This window comes from Anser cygnoides, chromosome 1 (genome assembly GCF_040182565.1).
Source record: "Anser cygnoides isolate HZ-2024a breed goose chromosome 1, Taihu_goose_T2T_genome, whole genome shotgun sequence".
In the NCBI taxonomy this organism is placed as follows: Eukaryota; Metazoa; Chordata; class Aves; order Anseriformes; family Anatidae; genus Anser; species Anser cygnoides.
Genome location: NC_089873.1, coordinates 120560118 through 120582202, shown reverse-complemented (window position 1 = coordinate 120582202; position 22085 = coordinate 120560118). Strand labels below are relative to the sequence as shown.

At 42.2% G+C, this 22085-nt stretch overlaps 1 protein-coding gene and 1 long non-coding RNA gene across 2 annotated transcripts; one reads left to right on the top strand and one right to left on the bottom strand.

The window, feature by feature from the left end:
- Positions 1-959: 959 nt before the first annotated feature.
- ATP6AP2 (ATPase H+ transporting accessory protein 2) lies at positions 960-12885 on the top strand. The gene is made up of 9 exons (XM_048053851.2): positions 960-1114; positions 3285-3415; positions 5737-5865; positions 8263-8358; positions 8554-8691; positions 8985-9038; positions 9972-10121; positions 10912-11028; positions 11877-12885. The coding sequence occupies exons 1-9, from the start codon at positions 1057-1059 to the stop codon at positions 12069-12071; spliced, it is 1068 nt and encodes a 355-aa protein (XP_047909808.1). The 5' UTR covers positions 960-1056; the 3' UTR covers positions 12072-12885.
- Positions 3410-20783, bottom strand: LOC136786643 (uncharacterized). The gene is made up of 3 exons (XR_010825863.1): positions 19648-20783; positions 18881-18967; positions 3410-4205 (listed from the first exon to the last, which is right to left on the bottom strand). It is a non-coding gene; the product is annotated as an uncharacterized lncRNA (long non-coding RNA).
- Positions 20784-22085: the final 1302 nt, after the last annotated feature.

Here is a 22085-nt window from a genome sequence, read left to right as displayed (position 1 = left end):
ATTGTTAGCTTACAATACAGTTTTTAACATGCATTCCTGCCTTCCTCAGTGAACAGAACATGCCAGGGTCATTGAAAAAGCAGTTATTCAATTTCTTTGTTGTTCAGTGATTCAGGCCTTGTCATCTGTGCGTTCTCTTAACCCTGCTGTGAAGGTAGAAGGGACCATAAGGAAACAAGCAGTCTGATCACACTTACTACGGCATCCCAGTAATCTCACAAACAACTATTTGCATTTACTTTACAAAAGCTGTTATGTGGTGCTGGTTTTGTGATGCGCAATGCAGAGTATGGAATATGTGAGTATTCATTTGAAGTGCTCATAACTTGCGCAGGAGCCGAACTTCAGAGCCCCCTGCACACAGCATGGTTTATAAAGGTTACGGTTATTTAAGGGAAGGCTGGACGTGGTGCTTGGGGACACGGTTCAGTGGGTGACATTGGTGGTAGGGGGGCGGTTGGACCAGATGATCCTGGAGGTCTCCTCCAGCCCTAACGGCTCTGTGACTCGCCCCACCACTAACGGTTCCCTGTGAGCACAGACGCCAACGCTACGGCTGGGTACGCCCTCAGAGCCCCCATCTGTGCCCCCGCTCACACGGCGCCGCATGGAGCCTGTGACTGGTTGGCTTGGCTGTCAATCAGAGCTCCTTCCCTCCCCTCCGCCCAACGCCGTCACGGCAGCGCTGGGGGGAGGTGGGAGGGGCGAGGCCCGGACCTCTCGCGCTTCGATTGGACAAAGCGGTTGTCAATTCAGTCCCGCTAGGCTCCGCCTCCTCATGAATTTACCGGTAGGGGGAAATGGTGCAGAGCTCCCCCCGCGATCTGATTGGCCCAGCGGAAACGCCACTCAAACTACGGCTCCGCCCCTAGCGCGGTAGCGCCTCAGCTGACGGGCCCGTCCCGTGAGCGGGCGGGGCTTTCTCCTCCGGCCCGCCCCGCCGCCGGGAACGCCGCCCTCTCATTGGCCGCCGCGGCTGCCCGTCAGCGCTCCGCAGCGGGGCCGGGCGTCTTCCCGGCTGGGCCTGGCAGTGCGGCGGCCGGCGGCGGGGGTGCCATGGGGCGGCGCGGCGCTGTGCCCGCGGCGGTGCTGCTGGCCGCGGCCTGGCTGGCCGGTGAGGGGACGGGGGGAGGGAGGGAGGGAGGGAGGGAGGGAGCGAGCTGGGCGTTAACGGCCGTTAGTGTCCGTTAACGGCCGGTCGCGCGCCTCAACGGCCAGGCCGCAACGGTTGGGAAGGGGCGCGCGGGGGGGGGTGGGAGGGGGGGTTGTCTCCTCAGCCCCGGCGGGTGGTTGGGGGGCGGTTGGGGGGGGTGGTGGGGCGAGCGGCAGCTCAGCGGGCGCTGCCTGGGCAGTGTGGGCTGTGGGGTGTCGTGTGGGGTCACAGGCTGGCCGGGGAAGGAGGGGACCGTAAGGACCACCTGGTTCCAACCCCCTGGCATGGGCAGGGACACCTCCCACCAGACCAGGCTGCCCAAAGCCCCATCCAGCCTGGCCTTGAGCACCTCCAGGGATGGGGCACCCACAGCTTCTCTGGGCAGCCTGTGCCAGGGCCTCACCACCCTCCGAGTAAAGAATTTCTTCCAAATATCTAACCTAAACCTACACTCTTTTAGTTTAAACCCCTTGTCCTGTCACTATTTGATTGAGTGAGACTGTAATTGTAAATTCCTTCTTAAGCAAATTGGCATGGAAACGTTTATGTGCTTCAAGATAAGGGACTGTGGTTTGCTCTACCATTACACTTGATAGCAGGCCATCCAGAGAACAAATATCAATTTAAAACAAAAGCATTTTTGACCCTGCTCCGTATGCATCTGTTGATTTGGTCTGCTGCCTTCCTTTTGCCACCATTCCCTGACCTGCCTCACAGTACTTTGTTCCTTTAGTATGTTTATTGTAACATAGCTCAGGTTTACTGTCAACATTTGTATGCATGATCATGACCCAGGTTTAAAGCAACATCTTCAAGGGCAAATTGGTTAAACTAATTTAAAGAAAACTTAAGACTGCCCCTCACATCAGTTACTACTGGTTCTTGCTTTTTTTTGTGTGTGTGTGAAGGGCCTTTAGGTTTACAGATGCCTTAGAGAGGTACTTTGTGCTGCTGAAAATTAGTTACCAGCTGCTCGGGCTGGTAACTAATTTTCAGTGATCAAGAGAGTAAATGCTTATATTTTCTTCAAAAGATTAGCACATACATGTAATTTTGAAGTACATAATCAGACTGATTGTTTAATTGGAACTGAAGCTCAGGTGGCCTGCAAATATTTGTTGCTTTCTTCCTTGATTTTCTTAAGAATTGTATCAGGTGATTTTTATGGTAGAAGCACATACAGATGCTCTTTGGGGAAGGATATTTCTGAAACTTTGCATTGTGTGTGTGACTGCTTATACACAAATTTTAACCAAATATATTTTAGAATTGATTTAGATAGATTGTTGGGTTTGTGTACACACAGTCTTGCAGTTCTGCTGAAGTGACTAGGAAGCTAGATTAAAATAACTCTCTCTCTCATTTCTATGTAGTCCTCTCTGACTTTATTACAGCATAAATGTCATCATACTATACCTTACAAGTATGCTTAGTCAGCTTTGTTGTTGAAGGTGAGAGGGGAGAGGGATCCCAGGTAAGTGAAAACTCAGCATGAGGAGTACTGCGGATTGTGGCTCCACGCAGTCAGCCGAGGCCGAGTGCTGCATCCAAGCAAGAAGTCTTGTGACCTCCCGTGCTTGAGGAGGCAGGGCAGAGACACCGGAGCTGTTCTGCAGGAGCCAGGCTGTTCCTGGCAGTGCTCTGTTTAAACCAGCGCTGATGAGCTCAACCGATCCTGTCGGCTCTGGGCTCAGTGGCTCCGGCTGTTTACTACACAAATAGAGGGGTTACGCCGTGCAGTCCCGGAAGAAAACAGAGCCGTGTTGGTGCATAGCTGCTGCTGAGCTGGGCTTTTGGATTCTGCCTGGCTCTGCTGAGGGTTGGCTTTGCCAGGCTTGAGTTGTCACACAGCTCGTGGCCTGCTAGTGAGTAGGTAGAAGCGTACTGTGCGGTTGCTTTAGTCATCGTCCAGTCTTGTCACTGTGGATTTGTCCATGCTTAGTTTTTGCTGTATAGATACCTTGCCTCGTGTTCCAGAGCACTAAAGCGAATGTTACTTGTTACATATTCTGCATAAAGTGGTAGGTATGAGAAAGACAAGAATGAATGAAAGCTCTGGTATGCTTTGCTTCTGTGATGTGAGTGAAAGACTGTAAGAAATGTGACAGCTTGCTTGTTTGTCTGTTTTTAGGTGTGTGTGGTGATGAATTTAGTATCTTACGAACACCTCAGTCAGTTGTTTTTCGAGATGGAAGTTGGCCAATTCCTGGCGATCGGATTCCAGATGTCGCTGCATTATCCATGGGCTTTTCTGTTGAAGAGGTATGTTTGATGGCTTGTTTTTGAAACAACTCTAAAACTATGGACTTACTCGGTGAAACATGCAAATCTTTCTGTCATGTGCTGGAATATATAAAATATCATCCTGTCTTGAGGCATGTATGACTTGTCAGAGCGTGGTTTCCGAGCCCGGAGCTGTACCAGTCATATGAGCAGAAGGAGGCTGTGCTAGCTGGCTAGTTTGAATCATCAGCTATAGAAGGAAGCAAGCCTGCAGAGTCTTTAGCAGTCATGTTCATCAGTTGTTCAGATGCCCAGCTATGTGCTGTTTCCCATCCCCTGTAGTCCTGTAGCAAGAACTTGTGGAGTCCTCTCCAAATTCTTGTGAGTTATCCATAGGGATCTTTTCTTGGGTATTCTGAAGATCATGAGAAACGTCTTGGCTGAGCAGGCATTTTGTCAGGTCAGCAAGCTTGTCTGCTAAGCACAGTTAATTAGAACAAGTGAAAAGGCTGCTTAGGAAGTAATCGAAGCACTTGAAAACCTAATTTGTTTCCCAAATTAGTTTTTTGGACAAACGTAGCTTTAGTGATGTTTGAAGTAGGGCAGGCAAGTAAGAGTCCATGGACAGATTCCATGTTGCTTACTGATTTTTTTTTTTTTTTTTGCTGGGCTGCAGAAGGGACGAGTGACTATTGAAGTAGCATATGAAAGTTTTTAATGGCAAGGTGTCTAGCAGTGTCTGTGTGCAGCCAGATGCTGAAAGCTGCAAGCTGGGATATCCTCACAGTGCTGGAGGGGGAGTTCAGTTCCCATTTCTTCCATACAGCAACTGGGCAAGAGATAACTGGTTTGAATGCAGGTCTGTTTAGCCTGTATTTTGGAACTTGTTTAACATAGCATGGTGTCAATTCATTATGCTTGTAATCGTGAAACTAGTAAAATAAATTTCTACGCCTAGTGTTCACAATAAGTATATTTGTATTATTAAGAAAAAAAATACATCAGATGGTCCTGGGTGCATTGCCTGTAAAGATGCTCAACAAAACGGTGTGGGGTTCTAGCCCATTTTGAGCACCTGACTTTCAGCATAATGGTCATCCTGAGGAAGGACATGGTTATAAAGGAAAAAAAGTGTTTAGGTATTCACTCTGTTCCTTTAACCAAAGCTTGGAATTCATTTACTGTGATAGATCGGTAGCATCATGTAGAAATTGTTCTCAATTATTACTATGTCAAATGCTAGAAGAAGGCAGAGAAGGAAGGAAGGAAGGTCTTTAGATTGCTGTATTTAGTTAAGCACTGAAACTGGAAGTTGTTACAAGCATTGTCATTAAGGTAGAGATCACTATGTAGGCAGCTTCTGACACTGCTGTTGAGAATACTGCGGGTCTAAAACACTCATTTTGCAGTTTGCATCAAGGCTGTAGTCTAGGAAACTAATCTGACAGTGTAGTAGGTTATACTGTAAAGATTTTTAAATATGTACTGCATTAGATCGGAGATTGGCAAAAATGGTCATTAGGTTGTCTTCCCCTTTTTAAGGGAAGGCCAGACTGAACCATGTTTTCGTCCCTGTTGATGTTATAGAAGGCTTTTTCTTTTGTTTAAAGTGACACAGTTCATAATGTCAATGACATTTTACATCCAAAATCCAAATAATTTGGTTTCATAAAACTTTTTTTTTAAAAAGCAGTTACATCTTTTACACAAATGGAGGAATTTGTTTGAATTCATGACAAACAGATGAGTTTGTATTTTTGTGCCTGAGTAAACTAGCCATGTACCAGTCACTGTGCTCTTGCCAATATGTAAATTCCTTAGTTAGTAACTAAGGAATCCTTTAATGTCTCTATGGAAGTTTGTAGGTTTTTAGGTTGGTGGTGGTCTTTTAGTACTACTAACACCCCTCCTCCCATTTCTTTGTGGTACTGACATATCAAGATGTTAGTGTTTTAGTGTGTCTAAATATGTTCCTGTGCTGGTTTATGAAAGGTTTTTTTTTTTGTTTTAAAATCAAAGCTTTACTTAATAAATACAGACTATGCTTTTACTTTTCTATGGGAAATAAATCTTGAAGTATCCAGTATGTATAATATTCTCTCAATGCAGACTTTGCTGTGAAAGTGCTGGTAGCTTCTAGAGTAGCAGTTTTTTCATGGTTAACTTCAGACAGCGTTACTCAAAATGGAAGCATTCTAGCCATACTTTTTTCCCCATGAAATTTCCAATGGGCTGTTCTGTACAGAGATATCAACAAGATAATAAATTATTTTGCTGTTATGGTCGGGGAGGTTCCTCTCTCTGTCCTCCTGTGAAATAGAAGTGGTTGTTTTGTTTTGTCTTCTACTATTTTGTAACAGGACCTTTCCTGGCCTGGGCTTGCAGTGGGTGATCTGTTCCACAGACCACGAGCTACTGTGTTAGTAACGGTGAAGGGAGTAGACAAGCTGACGTTGCCTGTGAAAGGAATTTCTTACCCAATTGAGAATGTGAGTATCTGCATCTGGAGCGGTTGTTCCACTTCTGTGACTCTTTTGATCTAATTAGAAGTGCAAGGCTTTCTACTGTAGTCCTGGAAGTTCTCATAATTCTTACTTCGCTTGAAGTTCACCTGTCCCCCTGGAATGATGGATCAGGCTGTATTGATAAATAATCCAGTTTGACTCCTGTACAAGGTCAAAGGCCTTTGAAGTTAACGTAGACTCTCCTGTGTTGAGTTTGTTTGACAAAAGCACGTTTTCCTTGAAAGGCATCTAGTTGTAATATGTTTGCACCAAGAGGCAGAGAATCCACTGCTTTCTTTGTTAACTTACTGATTCACAATCAGAATTGCTAAATTTTATTTTATTTTGTTTACAACTAAGTGTATGGTAGCATTTTATATGCTGTTGATTCTTTCATGTACTGTTTCTATCTCTAAGCAATTGTTGAGTTTTCCTCAAGTACTGGACTGAAATATTGTACTATGAGACACGATTATATTTGATTATACTATAGCAAACAAAAAACAACAAATAATGTTATGTTTACCTGTTACCAACCATCTTTGCTGAAACTTTTTTCTCATACTTGTCACAGAATCATTTTGGTTGAAAGGGAGCTCTTGAAATCACCTAGTCCAATCCCTATGATCAAGCAGGGTCAGCCAAAGCAGGTTGTCCAGGACCATCACCAGTCGGATTTTGAGTATCCCTAGAGATGGAGACTCCACAACCTCTCTGGGCAACCTGTGCCACTACCTGACCACCCTCTCAGTAAATAGGCACTTTCTTGTGTTCAGGTGTTATCTCCTGTATTTTAATTTATGCTCGTTTTTTCTTGTCGTAAAATTTTGTCCGCACACACCTTAACAGGAACACAGTAACCGTACAAAATATTGGTAACCGTACAGTTTATGGTTGCTTCTTCAGTAATACATGGTTTGCTTTAATCAGTTCCACTGCAGTAGTGCACAAGTTCTTCATGTTGAGCTGTTGTTCTTCCAGCATGAATCCCTAAATCCTTTTCAAAAGAGTTGTTTTTCAATTAAGGTGTTTTTCAGGTCACTTCTAGTTAGTTAATTATGCTTCTGCCTGTCTCAGAAGACTATTTTGTACCAGTTTACCATGGCTTTGTGGGACTGCTGCCCTCTTGTTAATAAAATTATGAATAATAATATTTCAGTCAAACTATGAGGAATCATCAGTGATTGTTGAATAGTCTTTTGTTTAATCTTGCTAACCTGTTGTGCACCCCAAGATGAGATGATGATTTCCTTATGAAATTACATCTACAGCTATCAGGAAGTCTTTTAATCTATTGCAAAATATCAGTGATTAATGAGGACGTTACACGGCTTTAAATCGAGCACAGGTCAAACTCAGCTTAATGCAAATCTGCTTTCACATCAGCCTTCCAGCACAGCTCATTAGTTCAGGTAGTAACATACTAGTTTTGCTGAAATGGTATCTGGACCAAAACTGGTTGAAGATTGCCTGTACCAGACCATGTAGTACACCTGACCTGCAGAACCCTTACCTAATAGATCGAGTAGTCTTCAGTCATATTCACACTTGTAACTTATGAAGGTTCTAAGGTGTACTTAATGCCTATTTTCTTTATTTCCCATTAAAAGAAATTAAGATTCCCAGTCTTCAGTTTTTTCACTGCTGTGGCTTCAAATGAACTGCCTCAAATGTATGCTGGCAAAGCACTGGTTCTCCAGTATTCAAGAATAATTTCAAATGATCATTGATCAGGGCCACTGGATACTAATTATCATAACCTACAGACTTACCAATATCTACTAGAAAAAAGATTTTTGTGCTCTTTAACTAGTGAATGGAAATGTCATTCTGCTTCTTTCTAGATAAAACCTAGAAATAAGCGTTTACAAAAACTTAAGAGTTTTATTTGCTTACCTGTAATGGTTCTAATGTCATCCTAGGACTTCTTTTGCTCTCAATAATTTCTGTGTGGTTCTTTTCTTTGGTGTTTCAGCATTGGTCTTTCTACTGATATATTTTCATTCCACAGCTTTCTGTGGTTCATAACTTTCAATTTACTGTAACATGGGTTCAGCCTTTTGTATTGCTTTTAAATTTGTTGGTCTGGCTTCCTTGGTAAATGAGGCTATACTTTCAGCTTAAGTAAGCCTCTTAATTACACAATCATGGCCTCTTGGAGTTCTTAAAAATGTATTGTGTTCACCATATTTGCAAATAAATAGTCTATTAACAGATGTGCAGTTGTTATTTTGTACCTTGGCTCTGATTGCTATCACTTTGGAATTATTCATACTCTACTCAAAAAGAGGCTGTCTTAGTTTTCCAGACTTAAGTCGTTTTCTCCTTTTATATTGTCAGGTCCAGTTTTACCCAAAAATCTAACCAGACTTTGTGTTTCAGGCTGTTCCTTTCAGTCTGGACAGTGTTGCGAATGCTATTCATACTTTGTTCTCTGAGGAGACTCCTGTGGTCTTGCAGCTGGCCCCCAGCGAGGAAGTGAGTATTGCTTCAGTTCTGATTGCAAATGCTCTAAATAGTAAGAACACTTTCCACTTGTCTGGTTGGGGCAGAAGCAGTTATATGAAAATATTTTGCATTGGAGCATGATTTGCAAGTGTGGTTGATTGTTAATGTGTGATTGGAGAAACTAAAAAACGAATCTCTCTTATTAAACAATGGCTATTCCTGCAGAGAGTGTACATGGTGGGCAAGGCAAACTCTGTATTTGAAGATCTTTCTGTCACGCTGCGCCAACTGCGAAACCGCTTATTCCAGGACAACTCCATTCTCAGCTCCCTTCCTCTCAACTCCCTCAGCAGAAACAACGAGGTAAAAAAATATAATCAATGAGTACTTGTAGATTATTTTCTAATACGCTTTTCCATTTTCTTCTTCCTTTGCCTAGGAGAGTACCCTTTTCTATTTCTAATTGAATTCTAAGAACTAAGGTTAAAGTTCTTCTGTAAGTAACTTTATTAAAAGTAATTGCCTTCCAGTATGTTTTGATGCTGTAACAGACATATCCCGTTAGAAAATACAGAGGCTTGCAACAAAATAAGGTTTCTCTGACTCTGGTTTCATCGAAGGAAATGCCCATCTTTTTCTTTTGTCTCCTTCCCCAGGTTGACTTGCTTTTTTTGTCAGAACTACAAGTCCTACATGATATTGCAAGCCTGGTAAGATTATTATTATTATTTTTTGTAAACACTTCCTACACCTGAGGTCTCAAACTTGAAAGATACCGTTTAAAGGTAGAGAAGCCATAGCCAGGGTACTTGGCAAACAGTGATGTGCACTCAAGTGTATCGTTTGGTGCATCAGTTTAAATAGTGTGTTCTTAAGGTGTTTGAATCAGCCTTGTTTTTATGGAAGGAAATGAGAACTTTGGACCTCTGTAGCTGCTCTTTTGTTGTGTTTGAGAGAGCAGGGGGTGTTCTGAGCTACTATTTCTCCATACCCACAGGAAGTACTCAATGAGGAATTTGCAGGGCTTTCCTAGTTTTCTTACTTGAGAAGTATAATGGTAGTTAAGAACATGTTCTTTGCCCTGTCTACCATTTTACTTCAAAATATCATTGTTCCATTTACTTTAAAAAGATAGAGTGACTTCTGTAGCATGAATTGTGATGAGTAGATGATACTCCTTAAGTAAAATACTTTTGTATGTCGGCAGCAGTAAGGTGGAAGTTGCAGTTTACTCACTTTTGCAAAGCCCAGCTTCGGTGGAGGGAATAGTAGTATCCAGGTATTATAGTTATTTTTTTCTTCCAACTTTTATTTTTATGGCAAGTATAGAGAAAGGATTCTGACAAGAACAAAAGTATGTTTCTTTTAGTAGAGTTCTAGATTATGTGTATGTGATCTCATGTTATAAATAGATGCTACATGATGATCGTCTGCTTTCTTCTGTAGCGTAAGGGGAAAAAAAAAAACACTTGTGGACATCTTTGTGGTTAAGTTGGCCAAAAATTCCATTCTCTAATCAACATGAAATATGACTGTGGAAAGTGAGGCTGGATTAGTCTCAGCAAACTGAATTTGTGAAAATCTGTTTTTAAAGTAACCTGTTTATGAATTAAATTCTTTCTGTCCTCAATCGTGTCCCAAAGCTGTCTCGACACAAGCACTTGGCCAAAGATCACTCTCCAGACCTGTATTCTCTGGAACTGGCTGGTTTGGAAGAAGTTGGAAAACGATATGGGGAAGACTCTCAGCAGTTCAAGGATGCTTCTCAAATTCTTGTAGACTCCTTGCAAAAGGTACGCTTTCTATCTAAGGAACAAAACTCATAACAATACTAAGGAAATATTTTTTTGTGTTAACAACATGGGATTTAGCTTTTTGATTGTGTTCTGCTGTGAACTGTCACTTCATTAGTGATGGCCTTATTGATGTTTGTTTTTTAATTGATTTTTAAAACGCATTTGTTCAGTTATAAAATTGAATATTACAATTTGTCACTGTATAGAATGATGTCAACATTTTTCATAGTATGTTAGGTGTTCTGGATGAAGGAGTAGGAATATATTAAAACCTTATATAAGACATGAGCTGATATGTCTTTCTCCTAAACAAACATCTTGCATTAAAAAACCACCAGCATGTCTCACCAAGACTGGCCCAGTGAAATGTGGAAATCTTTTTTTATCCTGGGATACAGTGATTAGTTTCCCCTTGCCATGAAGTTGTATAAATCTTAATTTCCAACCATTCAGGTAAGTAATGCTTTAGCTGGTCTTACGTAATCGTTAGGTAATACTTATTAAGACCTGACACCAGTAAATTTTGAGTTTCAAAAGCATGATGGAAAAGTGTAAAAGCATGAATTCACTAAGGCAAGTAACCGTTTACTCTGAGATGTTGTAAACCAGCTGGAAGTTGGCCCTTTCTCGCTGGAACTCAAAAATAGTGGGTTTTATTTTACAACTTCCTACAATCCTCTTAATCCTGAAGCCGACATGTTATGGTTTAGTACATCTTGCTTACAAGGCCCTCCTTAATTCCTGGCTACGGTTTAGGCTTTAAATTAAGTCACTTTTGCTCTTCCAGTTTGCAGATGAGATGTATAATCTGTATAGTGGGAATGCAGTAGTAGAAGTGGTGGCTGTAAAGACGTTTAATTCTCCCCTCACAAGGAAGACTCGCTCCATTCTCCAGTCTTCACAGGTAGTATACGTACATGTTTCTGTATCTCACCTATTGAGAGCACAAATGCATTCAAACTGCATCACTTCTTTACCTGAGCATAACTTTTTAAGGGCTAGGGTACTGACTTTGATGTAGGCATGGGTGTGAAGAGGTCAGCTTACCTTTAATGATTTTGAATAAATCGTACAGTAATTTAGTTTAAAGACAACCTCTGGACATGGTCTAATCCAGCCCACTGCGCAAAGCAGGATTAATTTAGGAGTTTGATCAGGCTCCATAGGTCCTTGTCCAGCCAAGTTCTCAAAATGTCCAGAGAGGCTGTGGAACTTGTAGCCTTGGACAACCTGTTCCAAAATCTTACCACTTTCACTGTGAAAACTTCCCTCGTTTCTTGTTAGAATTTGTATTCCTGCACTGTTTTCCCCAGTACAGTAGTGCATGCAAGCCCTGCTTCATGGGGGTTGAGTAGAGAGAAATAAATGCCTTCTTTGACCTGTCCAGGATGCAGTTTACCTTCATCGTCACAGGGGCAGCTTTGTTCACCCTGTCCAATGGGCCCTCTTCGCAGAGCTGTTCCCCAGCTGGTCAGTGCCCAGCCTGTGCTGTCAGGTGGGGTTATTCTGTGCCAGGTGCAGGGCTTTGCATTTGTCGTCTTTGAATTTCACAAGGCTCTTGTCAGACCCTTCCTTTGGATTTCATTAATGTCAGTCACATAATCACTTTTGCATTTTGTGCCCTAGCATCAGAGTTGTCTAGACAAAAATGCATCTCTCGTATTTAGATGGCTCGGATTTTTGATGTAGTCAGAATGTGTTATGTATGCAAAATAACTTGTTAAAGTAATACACTTACTTTCTTCGTTACAGAGTGAATCAGATAATCCATATAACCTTGCCTATCCATACAACTACAACTACTCTGTAATCTTCAACATTATTCTGTGGATGATGATAGGTCTTGCTTTAGCTGTGATAGTCATCTCCTACAACCTCTGGAACATGGATCCTGGGTATGACAGCATTATTTACAGGATGACAAATCAGAAGATAAGAATGGATTGAACTGAAGTGTTCCAGCGCAGGGAAATGATGAAGAGTAAGGTCTCCTTTACATTGTGTGAAAACAAATATTCTTATATGGTTAACTGTGGAATTTTTAAAGCTGTATTTATTTCCAAGTATCTTTTTTTTCCTCCTCTTAATCCTATTTTAAAAGTTAGTAGTAGCACTAGATTGGGTTTAGAAATTGAAATCTGCTTGTTTAACAAAGAAAACACTTCCCCCAAACTGATTGTTATGAAAGTAACATCATTCCATTTTTTTATCATGTAACATGAGTTTCAGAAATGCCCTGTACTGCCTGTGACTGTGTGCAGAACAGACTGAAATTATGACACAGGAAGATTATAAATTATAGTTAAATTGTTGTGTTGTATATTATGAACCAGTTGTAAATGTTTGATGTAAATATTTATAATGGCTATATGTAACTTTGGAGAGGATAGTTGTTACTCTTTAGTAAAATATTAAATGCTACAAGATCAGGATTCTAGTGGCAGAAATGGCATTTTGATCTCATGATGATGGCTCAGATAGCCAGAAGGGTGCTTTACCCAGAACTGTAATGATTTGGAGATAAACACTAGTGTGGCTGGTCTATACAGTGGAGAGTCTAGAAGTACTGAAGTAGCACCAGTCTGAGCATAGTCTAACATCCTGTAGTTAAAGGTTCCTATTATGATGCTTCATGTTTCTTCCATTTGTGTTGATGTTATTAAAAAAAAATGAACAGATTTCTTTTTGATGATAAGAGTGGACCAACACTTGATTATAGTCCTGCTTCGATCGTTCAATAAAACAAAGAACAGCTCCTGAATGCATGTATTGTTTGCGGCTTCGTGGGTGGGGCCACTTCTATTTAGTCTGATTAGCTCAGCTGAACGGAGCAGCTGCGAGCAGCCTCCCGTATCTGAGAGTGGGCCCAAGTCTCTTATGGCTTAGATTTAACTGTCTTTCAAAAGTAAATGTTGGAGGATCATCTTGCATGCATTAATTTTCTTAAACCAAATAGCGGGTGTAGCTAGCACAAACTGTTGATCTGTGGCTTGGATCTTTTTTAGAACTACCCACTTCTTAGGAACTTTCAGTTGCTCTTGTGGTAGAAGAAATTCCTGTAGAATATAGCAATATGAGTGAAATCTACTTCTTTTTTTTAATCTTCTTGTCCTCTTGTGTGTTTAACTTTCCCTATTGCTAGGATAGATTTGATCCATTTCCAGAAAAGAATTAATTTGTCTTGCTTCCTGGACATGTCAGATTTGGAGGGGTTGAAGTTGTGCATGTGTTCGTGTCTTGGAGACAATGTACAATGCTTTGTGTTGACGTGAGTAACTCAGTGCAAGTGCAGCTTTGCCAAAGTCTAGAAAATCCCGCTTAGTGTTTTTTCTTTTACAATTCAAAATTACCTTCAACAGGGTTTAAAATTAACATGGATGATTAAAAATAGGATAAATAGATGGAAGAGTGCAATGCCAGTTTCTCTGGACAATTTTAACCTGACAAGAGCATGCAGCCCAACTATGGAATATTCTGTAATTATTTGTGGTGTTTGAGCATCAAATACATCTGATGAAGCTGTACAATAACTTTATTATGAAAACAGTTAAAATAATGCTCGGTCATCCTGTTTGATAGTCATGAACCCTCATGTTTAAAGTGAACTATAATGTGATAGTCTATATGTTATTTTAAACTTTGTTGACTGCTTTGAGATCACTTAATGTGGAAGACAGTATCACAGAACTTCAGTAGAAGCATGATCTAAAGTAAGAAAAGGGGGAGTACATCAATAGTAGAATCTTTCCAAATCAAGTATAATTTAATGAAAATGACTTATGTGGCAGGAGGGAAGAGTACTGTCAAGTTACTGTCAGATCACAGGAAACATTTTGCACTGAAAAGTTAACACGCACGCAAAGGTGAGACATGTAAATACTGTGGGAATATTCAGAAGCTTTTGTTGTGTTCAACTGTCTTGGACATAAAGCAGTTGAAATAGAGTAAGCTTCTTCATGAGGTTCTGCTTGTCCTAAACAACACTAAGGGGTTTGAAATGTTAAAATACTCTCTAAAAAACGATGACATAATAGTTCCATGATATTTCAAGTCACTCTTTGAAATTTCTTGATCCTGACTTACGATTTTTGTGTCTTTTTATATTAATTTCCATATTCCTTAAGGAGATGCTCAAGTTCCATTTCTGAGATTTTTGCTTGAACTTCCTGGTCAATTGCAACATCTTTGCCACAGCCTACAGTGATTACAAAATGCTCTGAGATGACCCTATGTACTAAAATTTTGAAATGATGAGCTCAGCTGTACCACAGGGCTGCTGTAATCCATTTAAAGTAAATGGGAAGCATTATTGTAACAGGCTTTGAAGAACCTCTGAGAGATTCTCACATGGAAGAAAAGTACCCCGGGGGTAAAAGGATATTGCATTGTGATTCTGATAGGCCAAGTACTGTTGTATCAGAAATGTTGATCTTTCACCTGCTTTTATTGGTGGTAGGTGGTTCCAATTGCAGCGTCCCAGGAGTGTTTCAGGTAGGCATATTGTAAATAAATATAAAAACGTGTATCTGTCTGGTACTAGGACTTCCAATACTTCAGCAAGATTAGGCTAGTAGCCCTGCAGGTTCCTTATTCTAAGCAAGGTGGAGTGCTGATTGCCTGAAAATTAGTCATGCTAAAGCCTTTTTAGTGAGGATTTACTTCAACTTGAGCTTTATACTGGTCTACATCCAATTAATGCAATCCTAGTTCACTTAATTCAGAAATTCAGAGGTCCTTATCAGATCAATAGTCTACTTCAGATACTGGTGAAGAGTTTCCCAGGAGCCAGTTGTTTAAAGTGACTATGTAATTAATTGTGTTTAACATCTGCATGCCAGCTAGCTGGGTAGCTATACTGTCCTCATTCTGAAGGTTGCAATATAGCTTCTTTAAATGAAGGACTGACTTGCTATTGAGATGGTCATCCTGCCACGTCTTCCACTTCGCTGCTGCTGCAGGCTCGAACTTTACTTTTTAAAGCAAGTCTTAAGACTACTGCCACTTTCCACCCTCTGAAGGACACATTCAAATTGCCACTTTCCGTGTCAGTAGCGCATTTGTTCACTTTCATGGCTGTGGGCCCCTAGCAGGTGCTGGAGATGCTTTTGAGCACTCTTGTGTGCCATTTCTTAAATAACAGCTGCTTTGTACAGGACGAGCTACTTTTAAAACCACTGTAAGGCCATTGTGCTTTTAGATTGAGCTTTTATATGTTACAGCAGTACTGATCCTTAGCTACTAATCAAATAAGCAATTAGAATACTGATTCCTGAGCCAGGAGTAGCCTTTTTGTATTTAGAATTCAATTAATTAATTAGAATGAAAGTGCTGTCAGCACCATTAGATGTGCTATTGATCATTACCTTTAGATTTAATCTCCCCAAGAATACAAACTGTAAAAAGGCTTGTGATGTGGCAGAAATTGTAGGCTTTGTGTACCACGCTACCAGGAAAGCAATGAAACTGGCACGAGAAGTTCTGTGAAGAAAGACAACAGTGAAGCCCATAATTTTGTTTTTGAAATGGGAATTATCACTGTTTCACCGTTTGCCCAAGGCGTTCCTATGAGGCCAGGGGAGAGCGAGGGATGTGGGGAAAATATAAACACCCTGTCAGGATCCTGCCTGCTTGAAGTGGCAAGGGCAGGAGGGTGGTCACACAGCATATGCTATCAAGCAACTTTCAGCCAGGCAAGGAGAAGGCTTTTGCAGAGCTGTCTGATGGATTTAGGATGTAACTGCTGCAGGGAGTGGAGAGCTGGTCACCAAAGGGAAACCCTTCTGTACCGAGATAGCTGGTCTAAGGGGAGTTTGGCCTCTGGCATGATGAGTTGAATGTGTTCGGTCAGGTTTGTTTCAGCCCTTGGGCGTGCATTGTCTGGTAGTTGGATGGGAGAGTACCTCTATCCTCAAAAAGTGCCAGCTTCTCTGAAAAGGGAGAGGTCTGAGACAGAACTGAAGTGTTGCTTTTGGTGTTTGGATTGAAAAGAGAAAGTAAAACATACAATAAAGGGTTCTTTTAAGAGTCAGTGTGATGCTTTTTCTAGATAATCCCTCAAAGCCCAAACTTGGCAGATCAGAGTTGTAATTTAGGCTTTGGGTATGCTTCAGCTCTCCAGACTGCTCTGTGGTAGACATGGCAACTTTCAAAGTCCTTCCACCCCCTACCCTGCTGGTGCGACACACAGGCAAGTAAAGCCCAAACCAGATCTGAAATATGCAAATGCTATGTTCAAATTTAATAAAAACAAAATGAACTGGAAGAGAAGAAAACATTGAAATGCAAATGTTGAACAACCTTTCACCTGACTGCTGGGATTTATAGGTCAGCTATAAGGGAGGTGACACAGCCAATGTCTATTGTAAGGAGATGAGCATCTGTCTCAAGAAACAAACAAAACCAAAAAAGTAACCACCCACAATAACAATAATCACTTCAATCCTACTACTGATGCTGTTTTATGGCTATGGTGGGGTGAATGGTTTGACCTAAACTTCATAAATGTTCTCCTGGAAAAAAATAAAAAGATTTCTTGATGGTGACTGGCATTTTTGGTTTTCTTTGCTGTGATCAGAGCTCTGGTCTTATGAATTCTCACCTTACAAAGAAATGTCCCCCTTCACCCCTATCGCAGGACAGAAATTGGGGAGATCCGTGATGACTGAAGTGAAACTGTAGGCTTTCAACTCTGTCAGAAGAAAAAGAAGTGGAATAAATGGGGAACTGCCAATAATGCAAGGTGTTTCTGTAGAGGAGCTACATTTACTTGCAAGGCCCTAAATACAAAGGGCTTCTGCAGCTCACAGGGCAAAGGGTGGAAGAGGAATGAATGAAAGCTAGTACGTCTGCAGAAGCTGTGTCCCTGCAGGAACGGGGCTGGTGTGCAGTGTCACTGGTCTGAGCGCAGAGAGTGTAGCATCTCCTTTTCATGCACAGCTAGCATGGATGCTGGCACTGCTGCTGCCAAAAGCCCAGGTGAACACAGTCCTGTCAGACAAGATTGATTTTCCAGCAGTTCAGGTACAAGAGAGCACTGGAGCAGGCCAAAACAGGAACAGACATGCAGTGCCCTGACAGTGTTGTGATCCTGATGAGTGTCTAACAAAATTATTAGTAATTCTGGTCTCAGATAGGTCAATAAGGAGCACTAAGCAGCATCTATGCTTGGAGTGCCTGGGGACAGCTTTTAGAATATAAATCCCAACCTTTAATAGGGACTACAGTGTTGATGTACTTTCAGAGTTAAAAAGATTCTTCTGTTGTTGAATAACAGTTTCACAGCAGAGGCTGCTGGCAATCAAATTTAGTAATGCCATCGATGTCATCCAACATCATCAAAAATACATAGCTAAGTTCTTGGCATGAATACACATCATAAAATACCTTAGAATGCTTCATAAGGGAGACAAAATTAATGGGTGCACCAAATGTTTTTAGAAAGGCTGTCAGATTCCGCTTTAATTATGCTCCAGTGCATGAATTTATGATGACAAATTTATGTGCCCTTAATTTAGCGAGCATATGCTTTACATTAGGCAAAGGGGATATAGGCGGTGTGGCTAAGATAAATTCATAGTGAGTGAACTGGGATCATACAGCCGGCACTGTAGGGTCATGGGCTTCTGGAGGACCTCAGTGCTGCCTATCTGCCGACCTGCCTGATCATCCCCCTTGTTTTACTTCCTTGAAATGCTGTGGTCAAAGTGCCCAGGGAACTCATAAAAAGAAAAAAAGTCTGTTCCAATACCCGTATAATCAATTACAGCATTTGGAACACAGCAGAGCTAAAAGGGAGCGCTAACTATGTCCTACAGCAGGCCATCCATCAAAATCCTGACTAATGTACAAGAGCAGTATGGAAATAAAAAACCCTTTAAGTGATCAGACAGCTCTCAGCTCCTAAGAATCTATTTCTGTCACTCTTCATCTCTTTTGCAAGAAGGGGGAAAGAAAGGAGGGAAAATATACCAAAACAGCTGTAGCAATTATCGTCAATATCTCAAATATTTCAGCGAGTTGACAGAGCTGGGGAGGCAGCTGGACTCCTGCCACACTGCTCACCACAGCCAAGCTGCCACAGCTGCATGGGAGCCAGGCGGGCCTGGCTCTGCAGAGAGCACTTCTCTAAGCTGAGGTAGGGAACGTGCAGCTCTGCCTGACAGAAATCTTCAGGGAGGCGAGAGCTCGGTTGTAGGAGCTATCCTGGGGAGCAGAGAGGCTCTGCCTGGCATCTCTGAACACTGTTTTCCCAAGGAAAGCCTGGGGGCACCCAGGTGGTCACAGTAGCTTGGGGTAACCTGAAAAGAAAATGCACCAGAAGGAGGAGTGCAGTCGCCTGCCCATCATGCAGAGAAGTGGAGGGGTGAGGAGGCAGAACAGGAAAGGGCAAAAAGGAAGATAAACACTCCCTATGTAAATTGGTCTTGATCTCTTTGTGCATACTTGCATGTACACACACAGGCACACACTGTTACATCAACCTTTATAAATGACACATTGCTAGAAGAGGTTTCATCCCTTTCTTAAAAACATTTTTTTAAAAAGTGGAAATACATTCTTTCCATCTTTTAAAGGAGATTTCAAAAAACATATGCACAATATTTTCTAAAAATTAGTCTTTATAAACTCAGAAGACTAATAGGAATGAATGCACCTAAAAGGACAGCCAGTAAAAGCATTTGCAGGAAAATGGTTCCCATACCACTGACATTCACAAAGGTGATGCCATCTACCAGAAACTGGCTTATTTTTGTTACCTTGTGAGAAAAAGATCTTCCTACCAGAAAGTAAACAAACAGCAGCCTCCTCTCTAGAGCATCCAGGATTATTTCAGTTGTAGTCATCTGAAACATCAATTAGAAAATATTTCTTTGAAAACTCCCTTACTTCAAGCAACGGTGCTGCTTCAAGGGTCTTCTTCCTTGGCAAAACTGTGCTATTCTGCAGTGTCTATCAGAATCACCAAATAAATGCTTGTGGATTTATTTTTTTTATTTTTTTTTATTTTTGTAGAGGTTATCATGCCTAAGGGGGGAAAAAAAATGAGTTTCTGGCCTTTTGCAATTGGAGTCATTGTCATGGGACCAGCTTCCTCATCTTGAACGAGCAGCCTAGATGTAAACATCACAAAACTTTCTAGTTCCTCCTCCACTTCCCCTTTTTTCCCCCCTTTTGTCCCAGAGGTTCCTGGGGGTTCATCCACCCAGCAGCTGCCTTTATGGAGTTCCTCCTTCCCAGCCTGCGTGTGGCCCTTACACGGCCCAGACCTGGTTCTGAGCAAATCCCACCGCTGCCGAGACGTTCTGAGTGCTGGCAGGGGTCACCAAGCCCCAGTCGTCACCATTTCCAGGGCTGTGTAGGAGGCAGTAGTCACCACAGCCTAAATTAGGCTTTTGGTGGAGGGGAAAAAATATCTAAAAAGCTCAAGTCTTTTAATCACACCTCCCTCCAAATTCCTTCACGAGGTTCCCTGTAGCATACAACACAGCTTTTAGCTAGAAAATAAATAAATTTACATTCCTACCTTCATTTTCTTTCCTGCTCAAGCTCTTCTCCTTCGGTCTCTATTAAAATTCTTTTTTTGGTTGTGTTTCTAATTTTCAAAGCCTTGTAACCTCTGCCTTTCTTTCCTTCAAGAAGTTCTTTGTAATCAGCATCTCTTGTAAGTGCCGGAGCAGCAGAAATAAACAGACAAAAATATTCTGACAGAACGAAGTATTCCCACAAGACGCGCTTCATTTTCTTGGTATCAGATGTCTCATCTGAAACTGCATTCTCTAGCCAGAAATAAACTCTCCTGAACTCACGGGCTCTTCCCCCAAACTGCCAAAAAATTACGGAGGTCGAAATGATTTTAAAAGCACAAGCTGTGACCCAGAGGAGGGATCTAGAAAAGACCAAGACACAGGGAACACCTTCAACAGGTTACCGTGATGTTTAACCCCTTTCTGTGTCAAAAGTTGCCCAGGCTGTGACCAGCTGGATCTGGGGACCTCTCCATTTTACCACACGCTACCACAGAAGCCGAGCCTCGGGGCGGCCATTTTGTGGCTTGTTGAAGCCACCGCAACCACAGAGCCGCCTGTGCTGCCGCGCTCACCCAGCCTCCATGTCGTGGGCGTTTCATGGCCTCATGCTGTGACCTGTGTTTGTGACTGAAGGTGGAGCTGCCCAAACAGGGGCCAACCCAGCTGCTCCAGCCCTGTGTCGTGCATCGGCCTCGTGTCAGCACCGTGTCCCCAGCCTGTGCCCCCTGCACCCACCCCAGCTGCTTCTGTCCAGCACAAAGGCCACAGAGGCGGCCTCCGCTTGTTGCGTTCAATGTATTGGTTGAAACGGAAAATCAGTGTTTAATAAGTCACCGTCCTACTTCCACGGTCAAGACAGAAATATTTCCTGAGATTACAGAGTTGTCTTTTACACCGCAGCATTGAAAAAGTGCTGGGCCACATCGCCGTGCTCCCTCAGTTTGAAGGGAGGCGCTCACATTTCTGCTGCTTCCAACGTGGAGCCCGCGGGAGGATTGTGCTGAGAGTACTGAGAAAATAACTCAGCTTCCACCTCAGAAACATTTATGAAGACAATCTGGGAGGCCAAATCCTTCAGATTAAAGGCTACAGAAGGCCAGATGATGGCAATGGAGCACCGACGGCCAGGACTGAGATGGAGGAAGACCATGCAAAGAGCAGGCGACCTTCCTCAGCATGGACAAGGAGGAAAGAGGTGGGAAACCCCTCCAACATCAAGCTTTGGTTTGGAAATACTGTGCTGTTTTCATGTTCCATCCGAAGGGATAGGCACATGTCCCCACTGAGCATACAGCAGAGCCAGGTAACCAATAACTGCAATATATTACATGTTAAAGGGGGAAAATAAATGTTTATTTTCATTTTCTTACTGATCCTCGCGTCCTAGGTACCCGTGAGGTCAGAAGTATTCATATAAATAGAAAACCTACTGCAAATTTTACAAAAATATGTGGACAGCAGAGAAAGCCAGGCTGAGGGATATTATTCTCCACCAAAATCAACACTTCATGTAAAAGAATATTTTCACTATCATTATAAGAATTGCTATTAAAAAAAACAACAACAACAAAAAACTACAACAAACAACAACAAGGCTTGTTGAAGGTAAAATTAGATTTGTTCTATAAAATCATCTGTGACAACAGCAGAGCAGAGGAGGAGGAAATGCCAGATTTGCTAAAAGCTTTATTTTAACTCCCGAGCTATGGAGGAGAACAACAAAGAGCTGTGCGTGGAGGAGGGCTGGAGGAAGCTGTTATCTAGACAATAGCAGAGACTGTCAAAAACAGGCTCTTTTGGAGAGCAGGAAAATGGGATTCTGACAGCTCGTTTTTTGTAAGTGCTTGTCCAAAATTAGAGGTCAGAAATCACAAAAGTGAGCACTGGTTCATGAGTGAACCATAGTCATTATTTACCTTTTGTTCCTAGGGTCCCTGCATCAGATTCTGCCCAAAGACCCGGAGGTCCAAGAACACAATAGAGGCATTAGAGGGTGTTAAAATCATGACCCAATTTCTCTGTGCAAAATATTATGGAAGCAGCCAAACTTGGGACAAAACTGCAGGGTCCCAAGGGCTAGCAGGTGGGCTCAACCTGTGATAAATTCGAGGATAAAATACAGTGAGTGAGTATACATTTTAAGCATCCTTCCACAGCCAGAACTTAAAGGGTGAAAGAAAACATTTTCCTTTCAACATGGGTTCAGAACCACGTTAGTATTAAAAAGAAAAGGGAAAAAAAGAAGCGCTGGGCACAGTGGAAGGTTCCTGGAGTTCCTCTCGCGCACAAGGGCAATGCGAGTCAATTCTCCATAGCTGGTCTCCTCGCGACAGCTCGCCTCACAGCACGCTGGTGTGAGCTCCATTTAGCCTGCCAGCCCCTGAACCAGGCAAATCCCGCATGGTTCCACATGTGGGGCAACCTAGAAAAGATT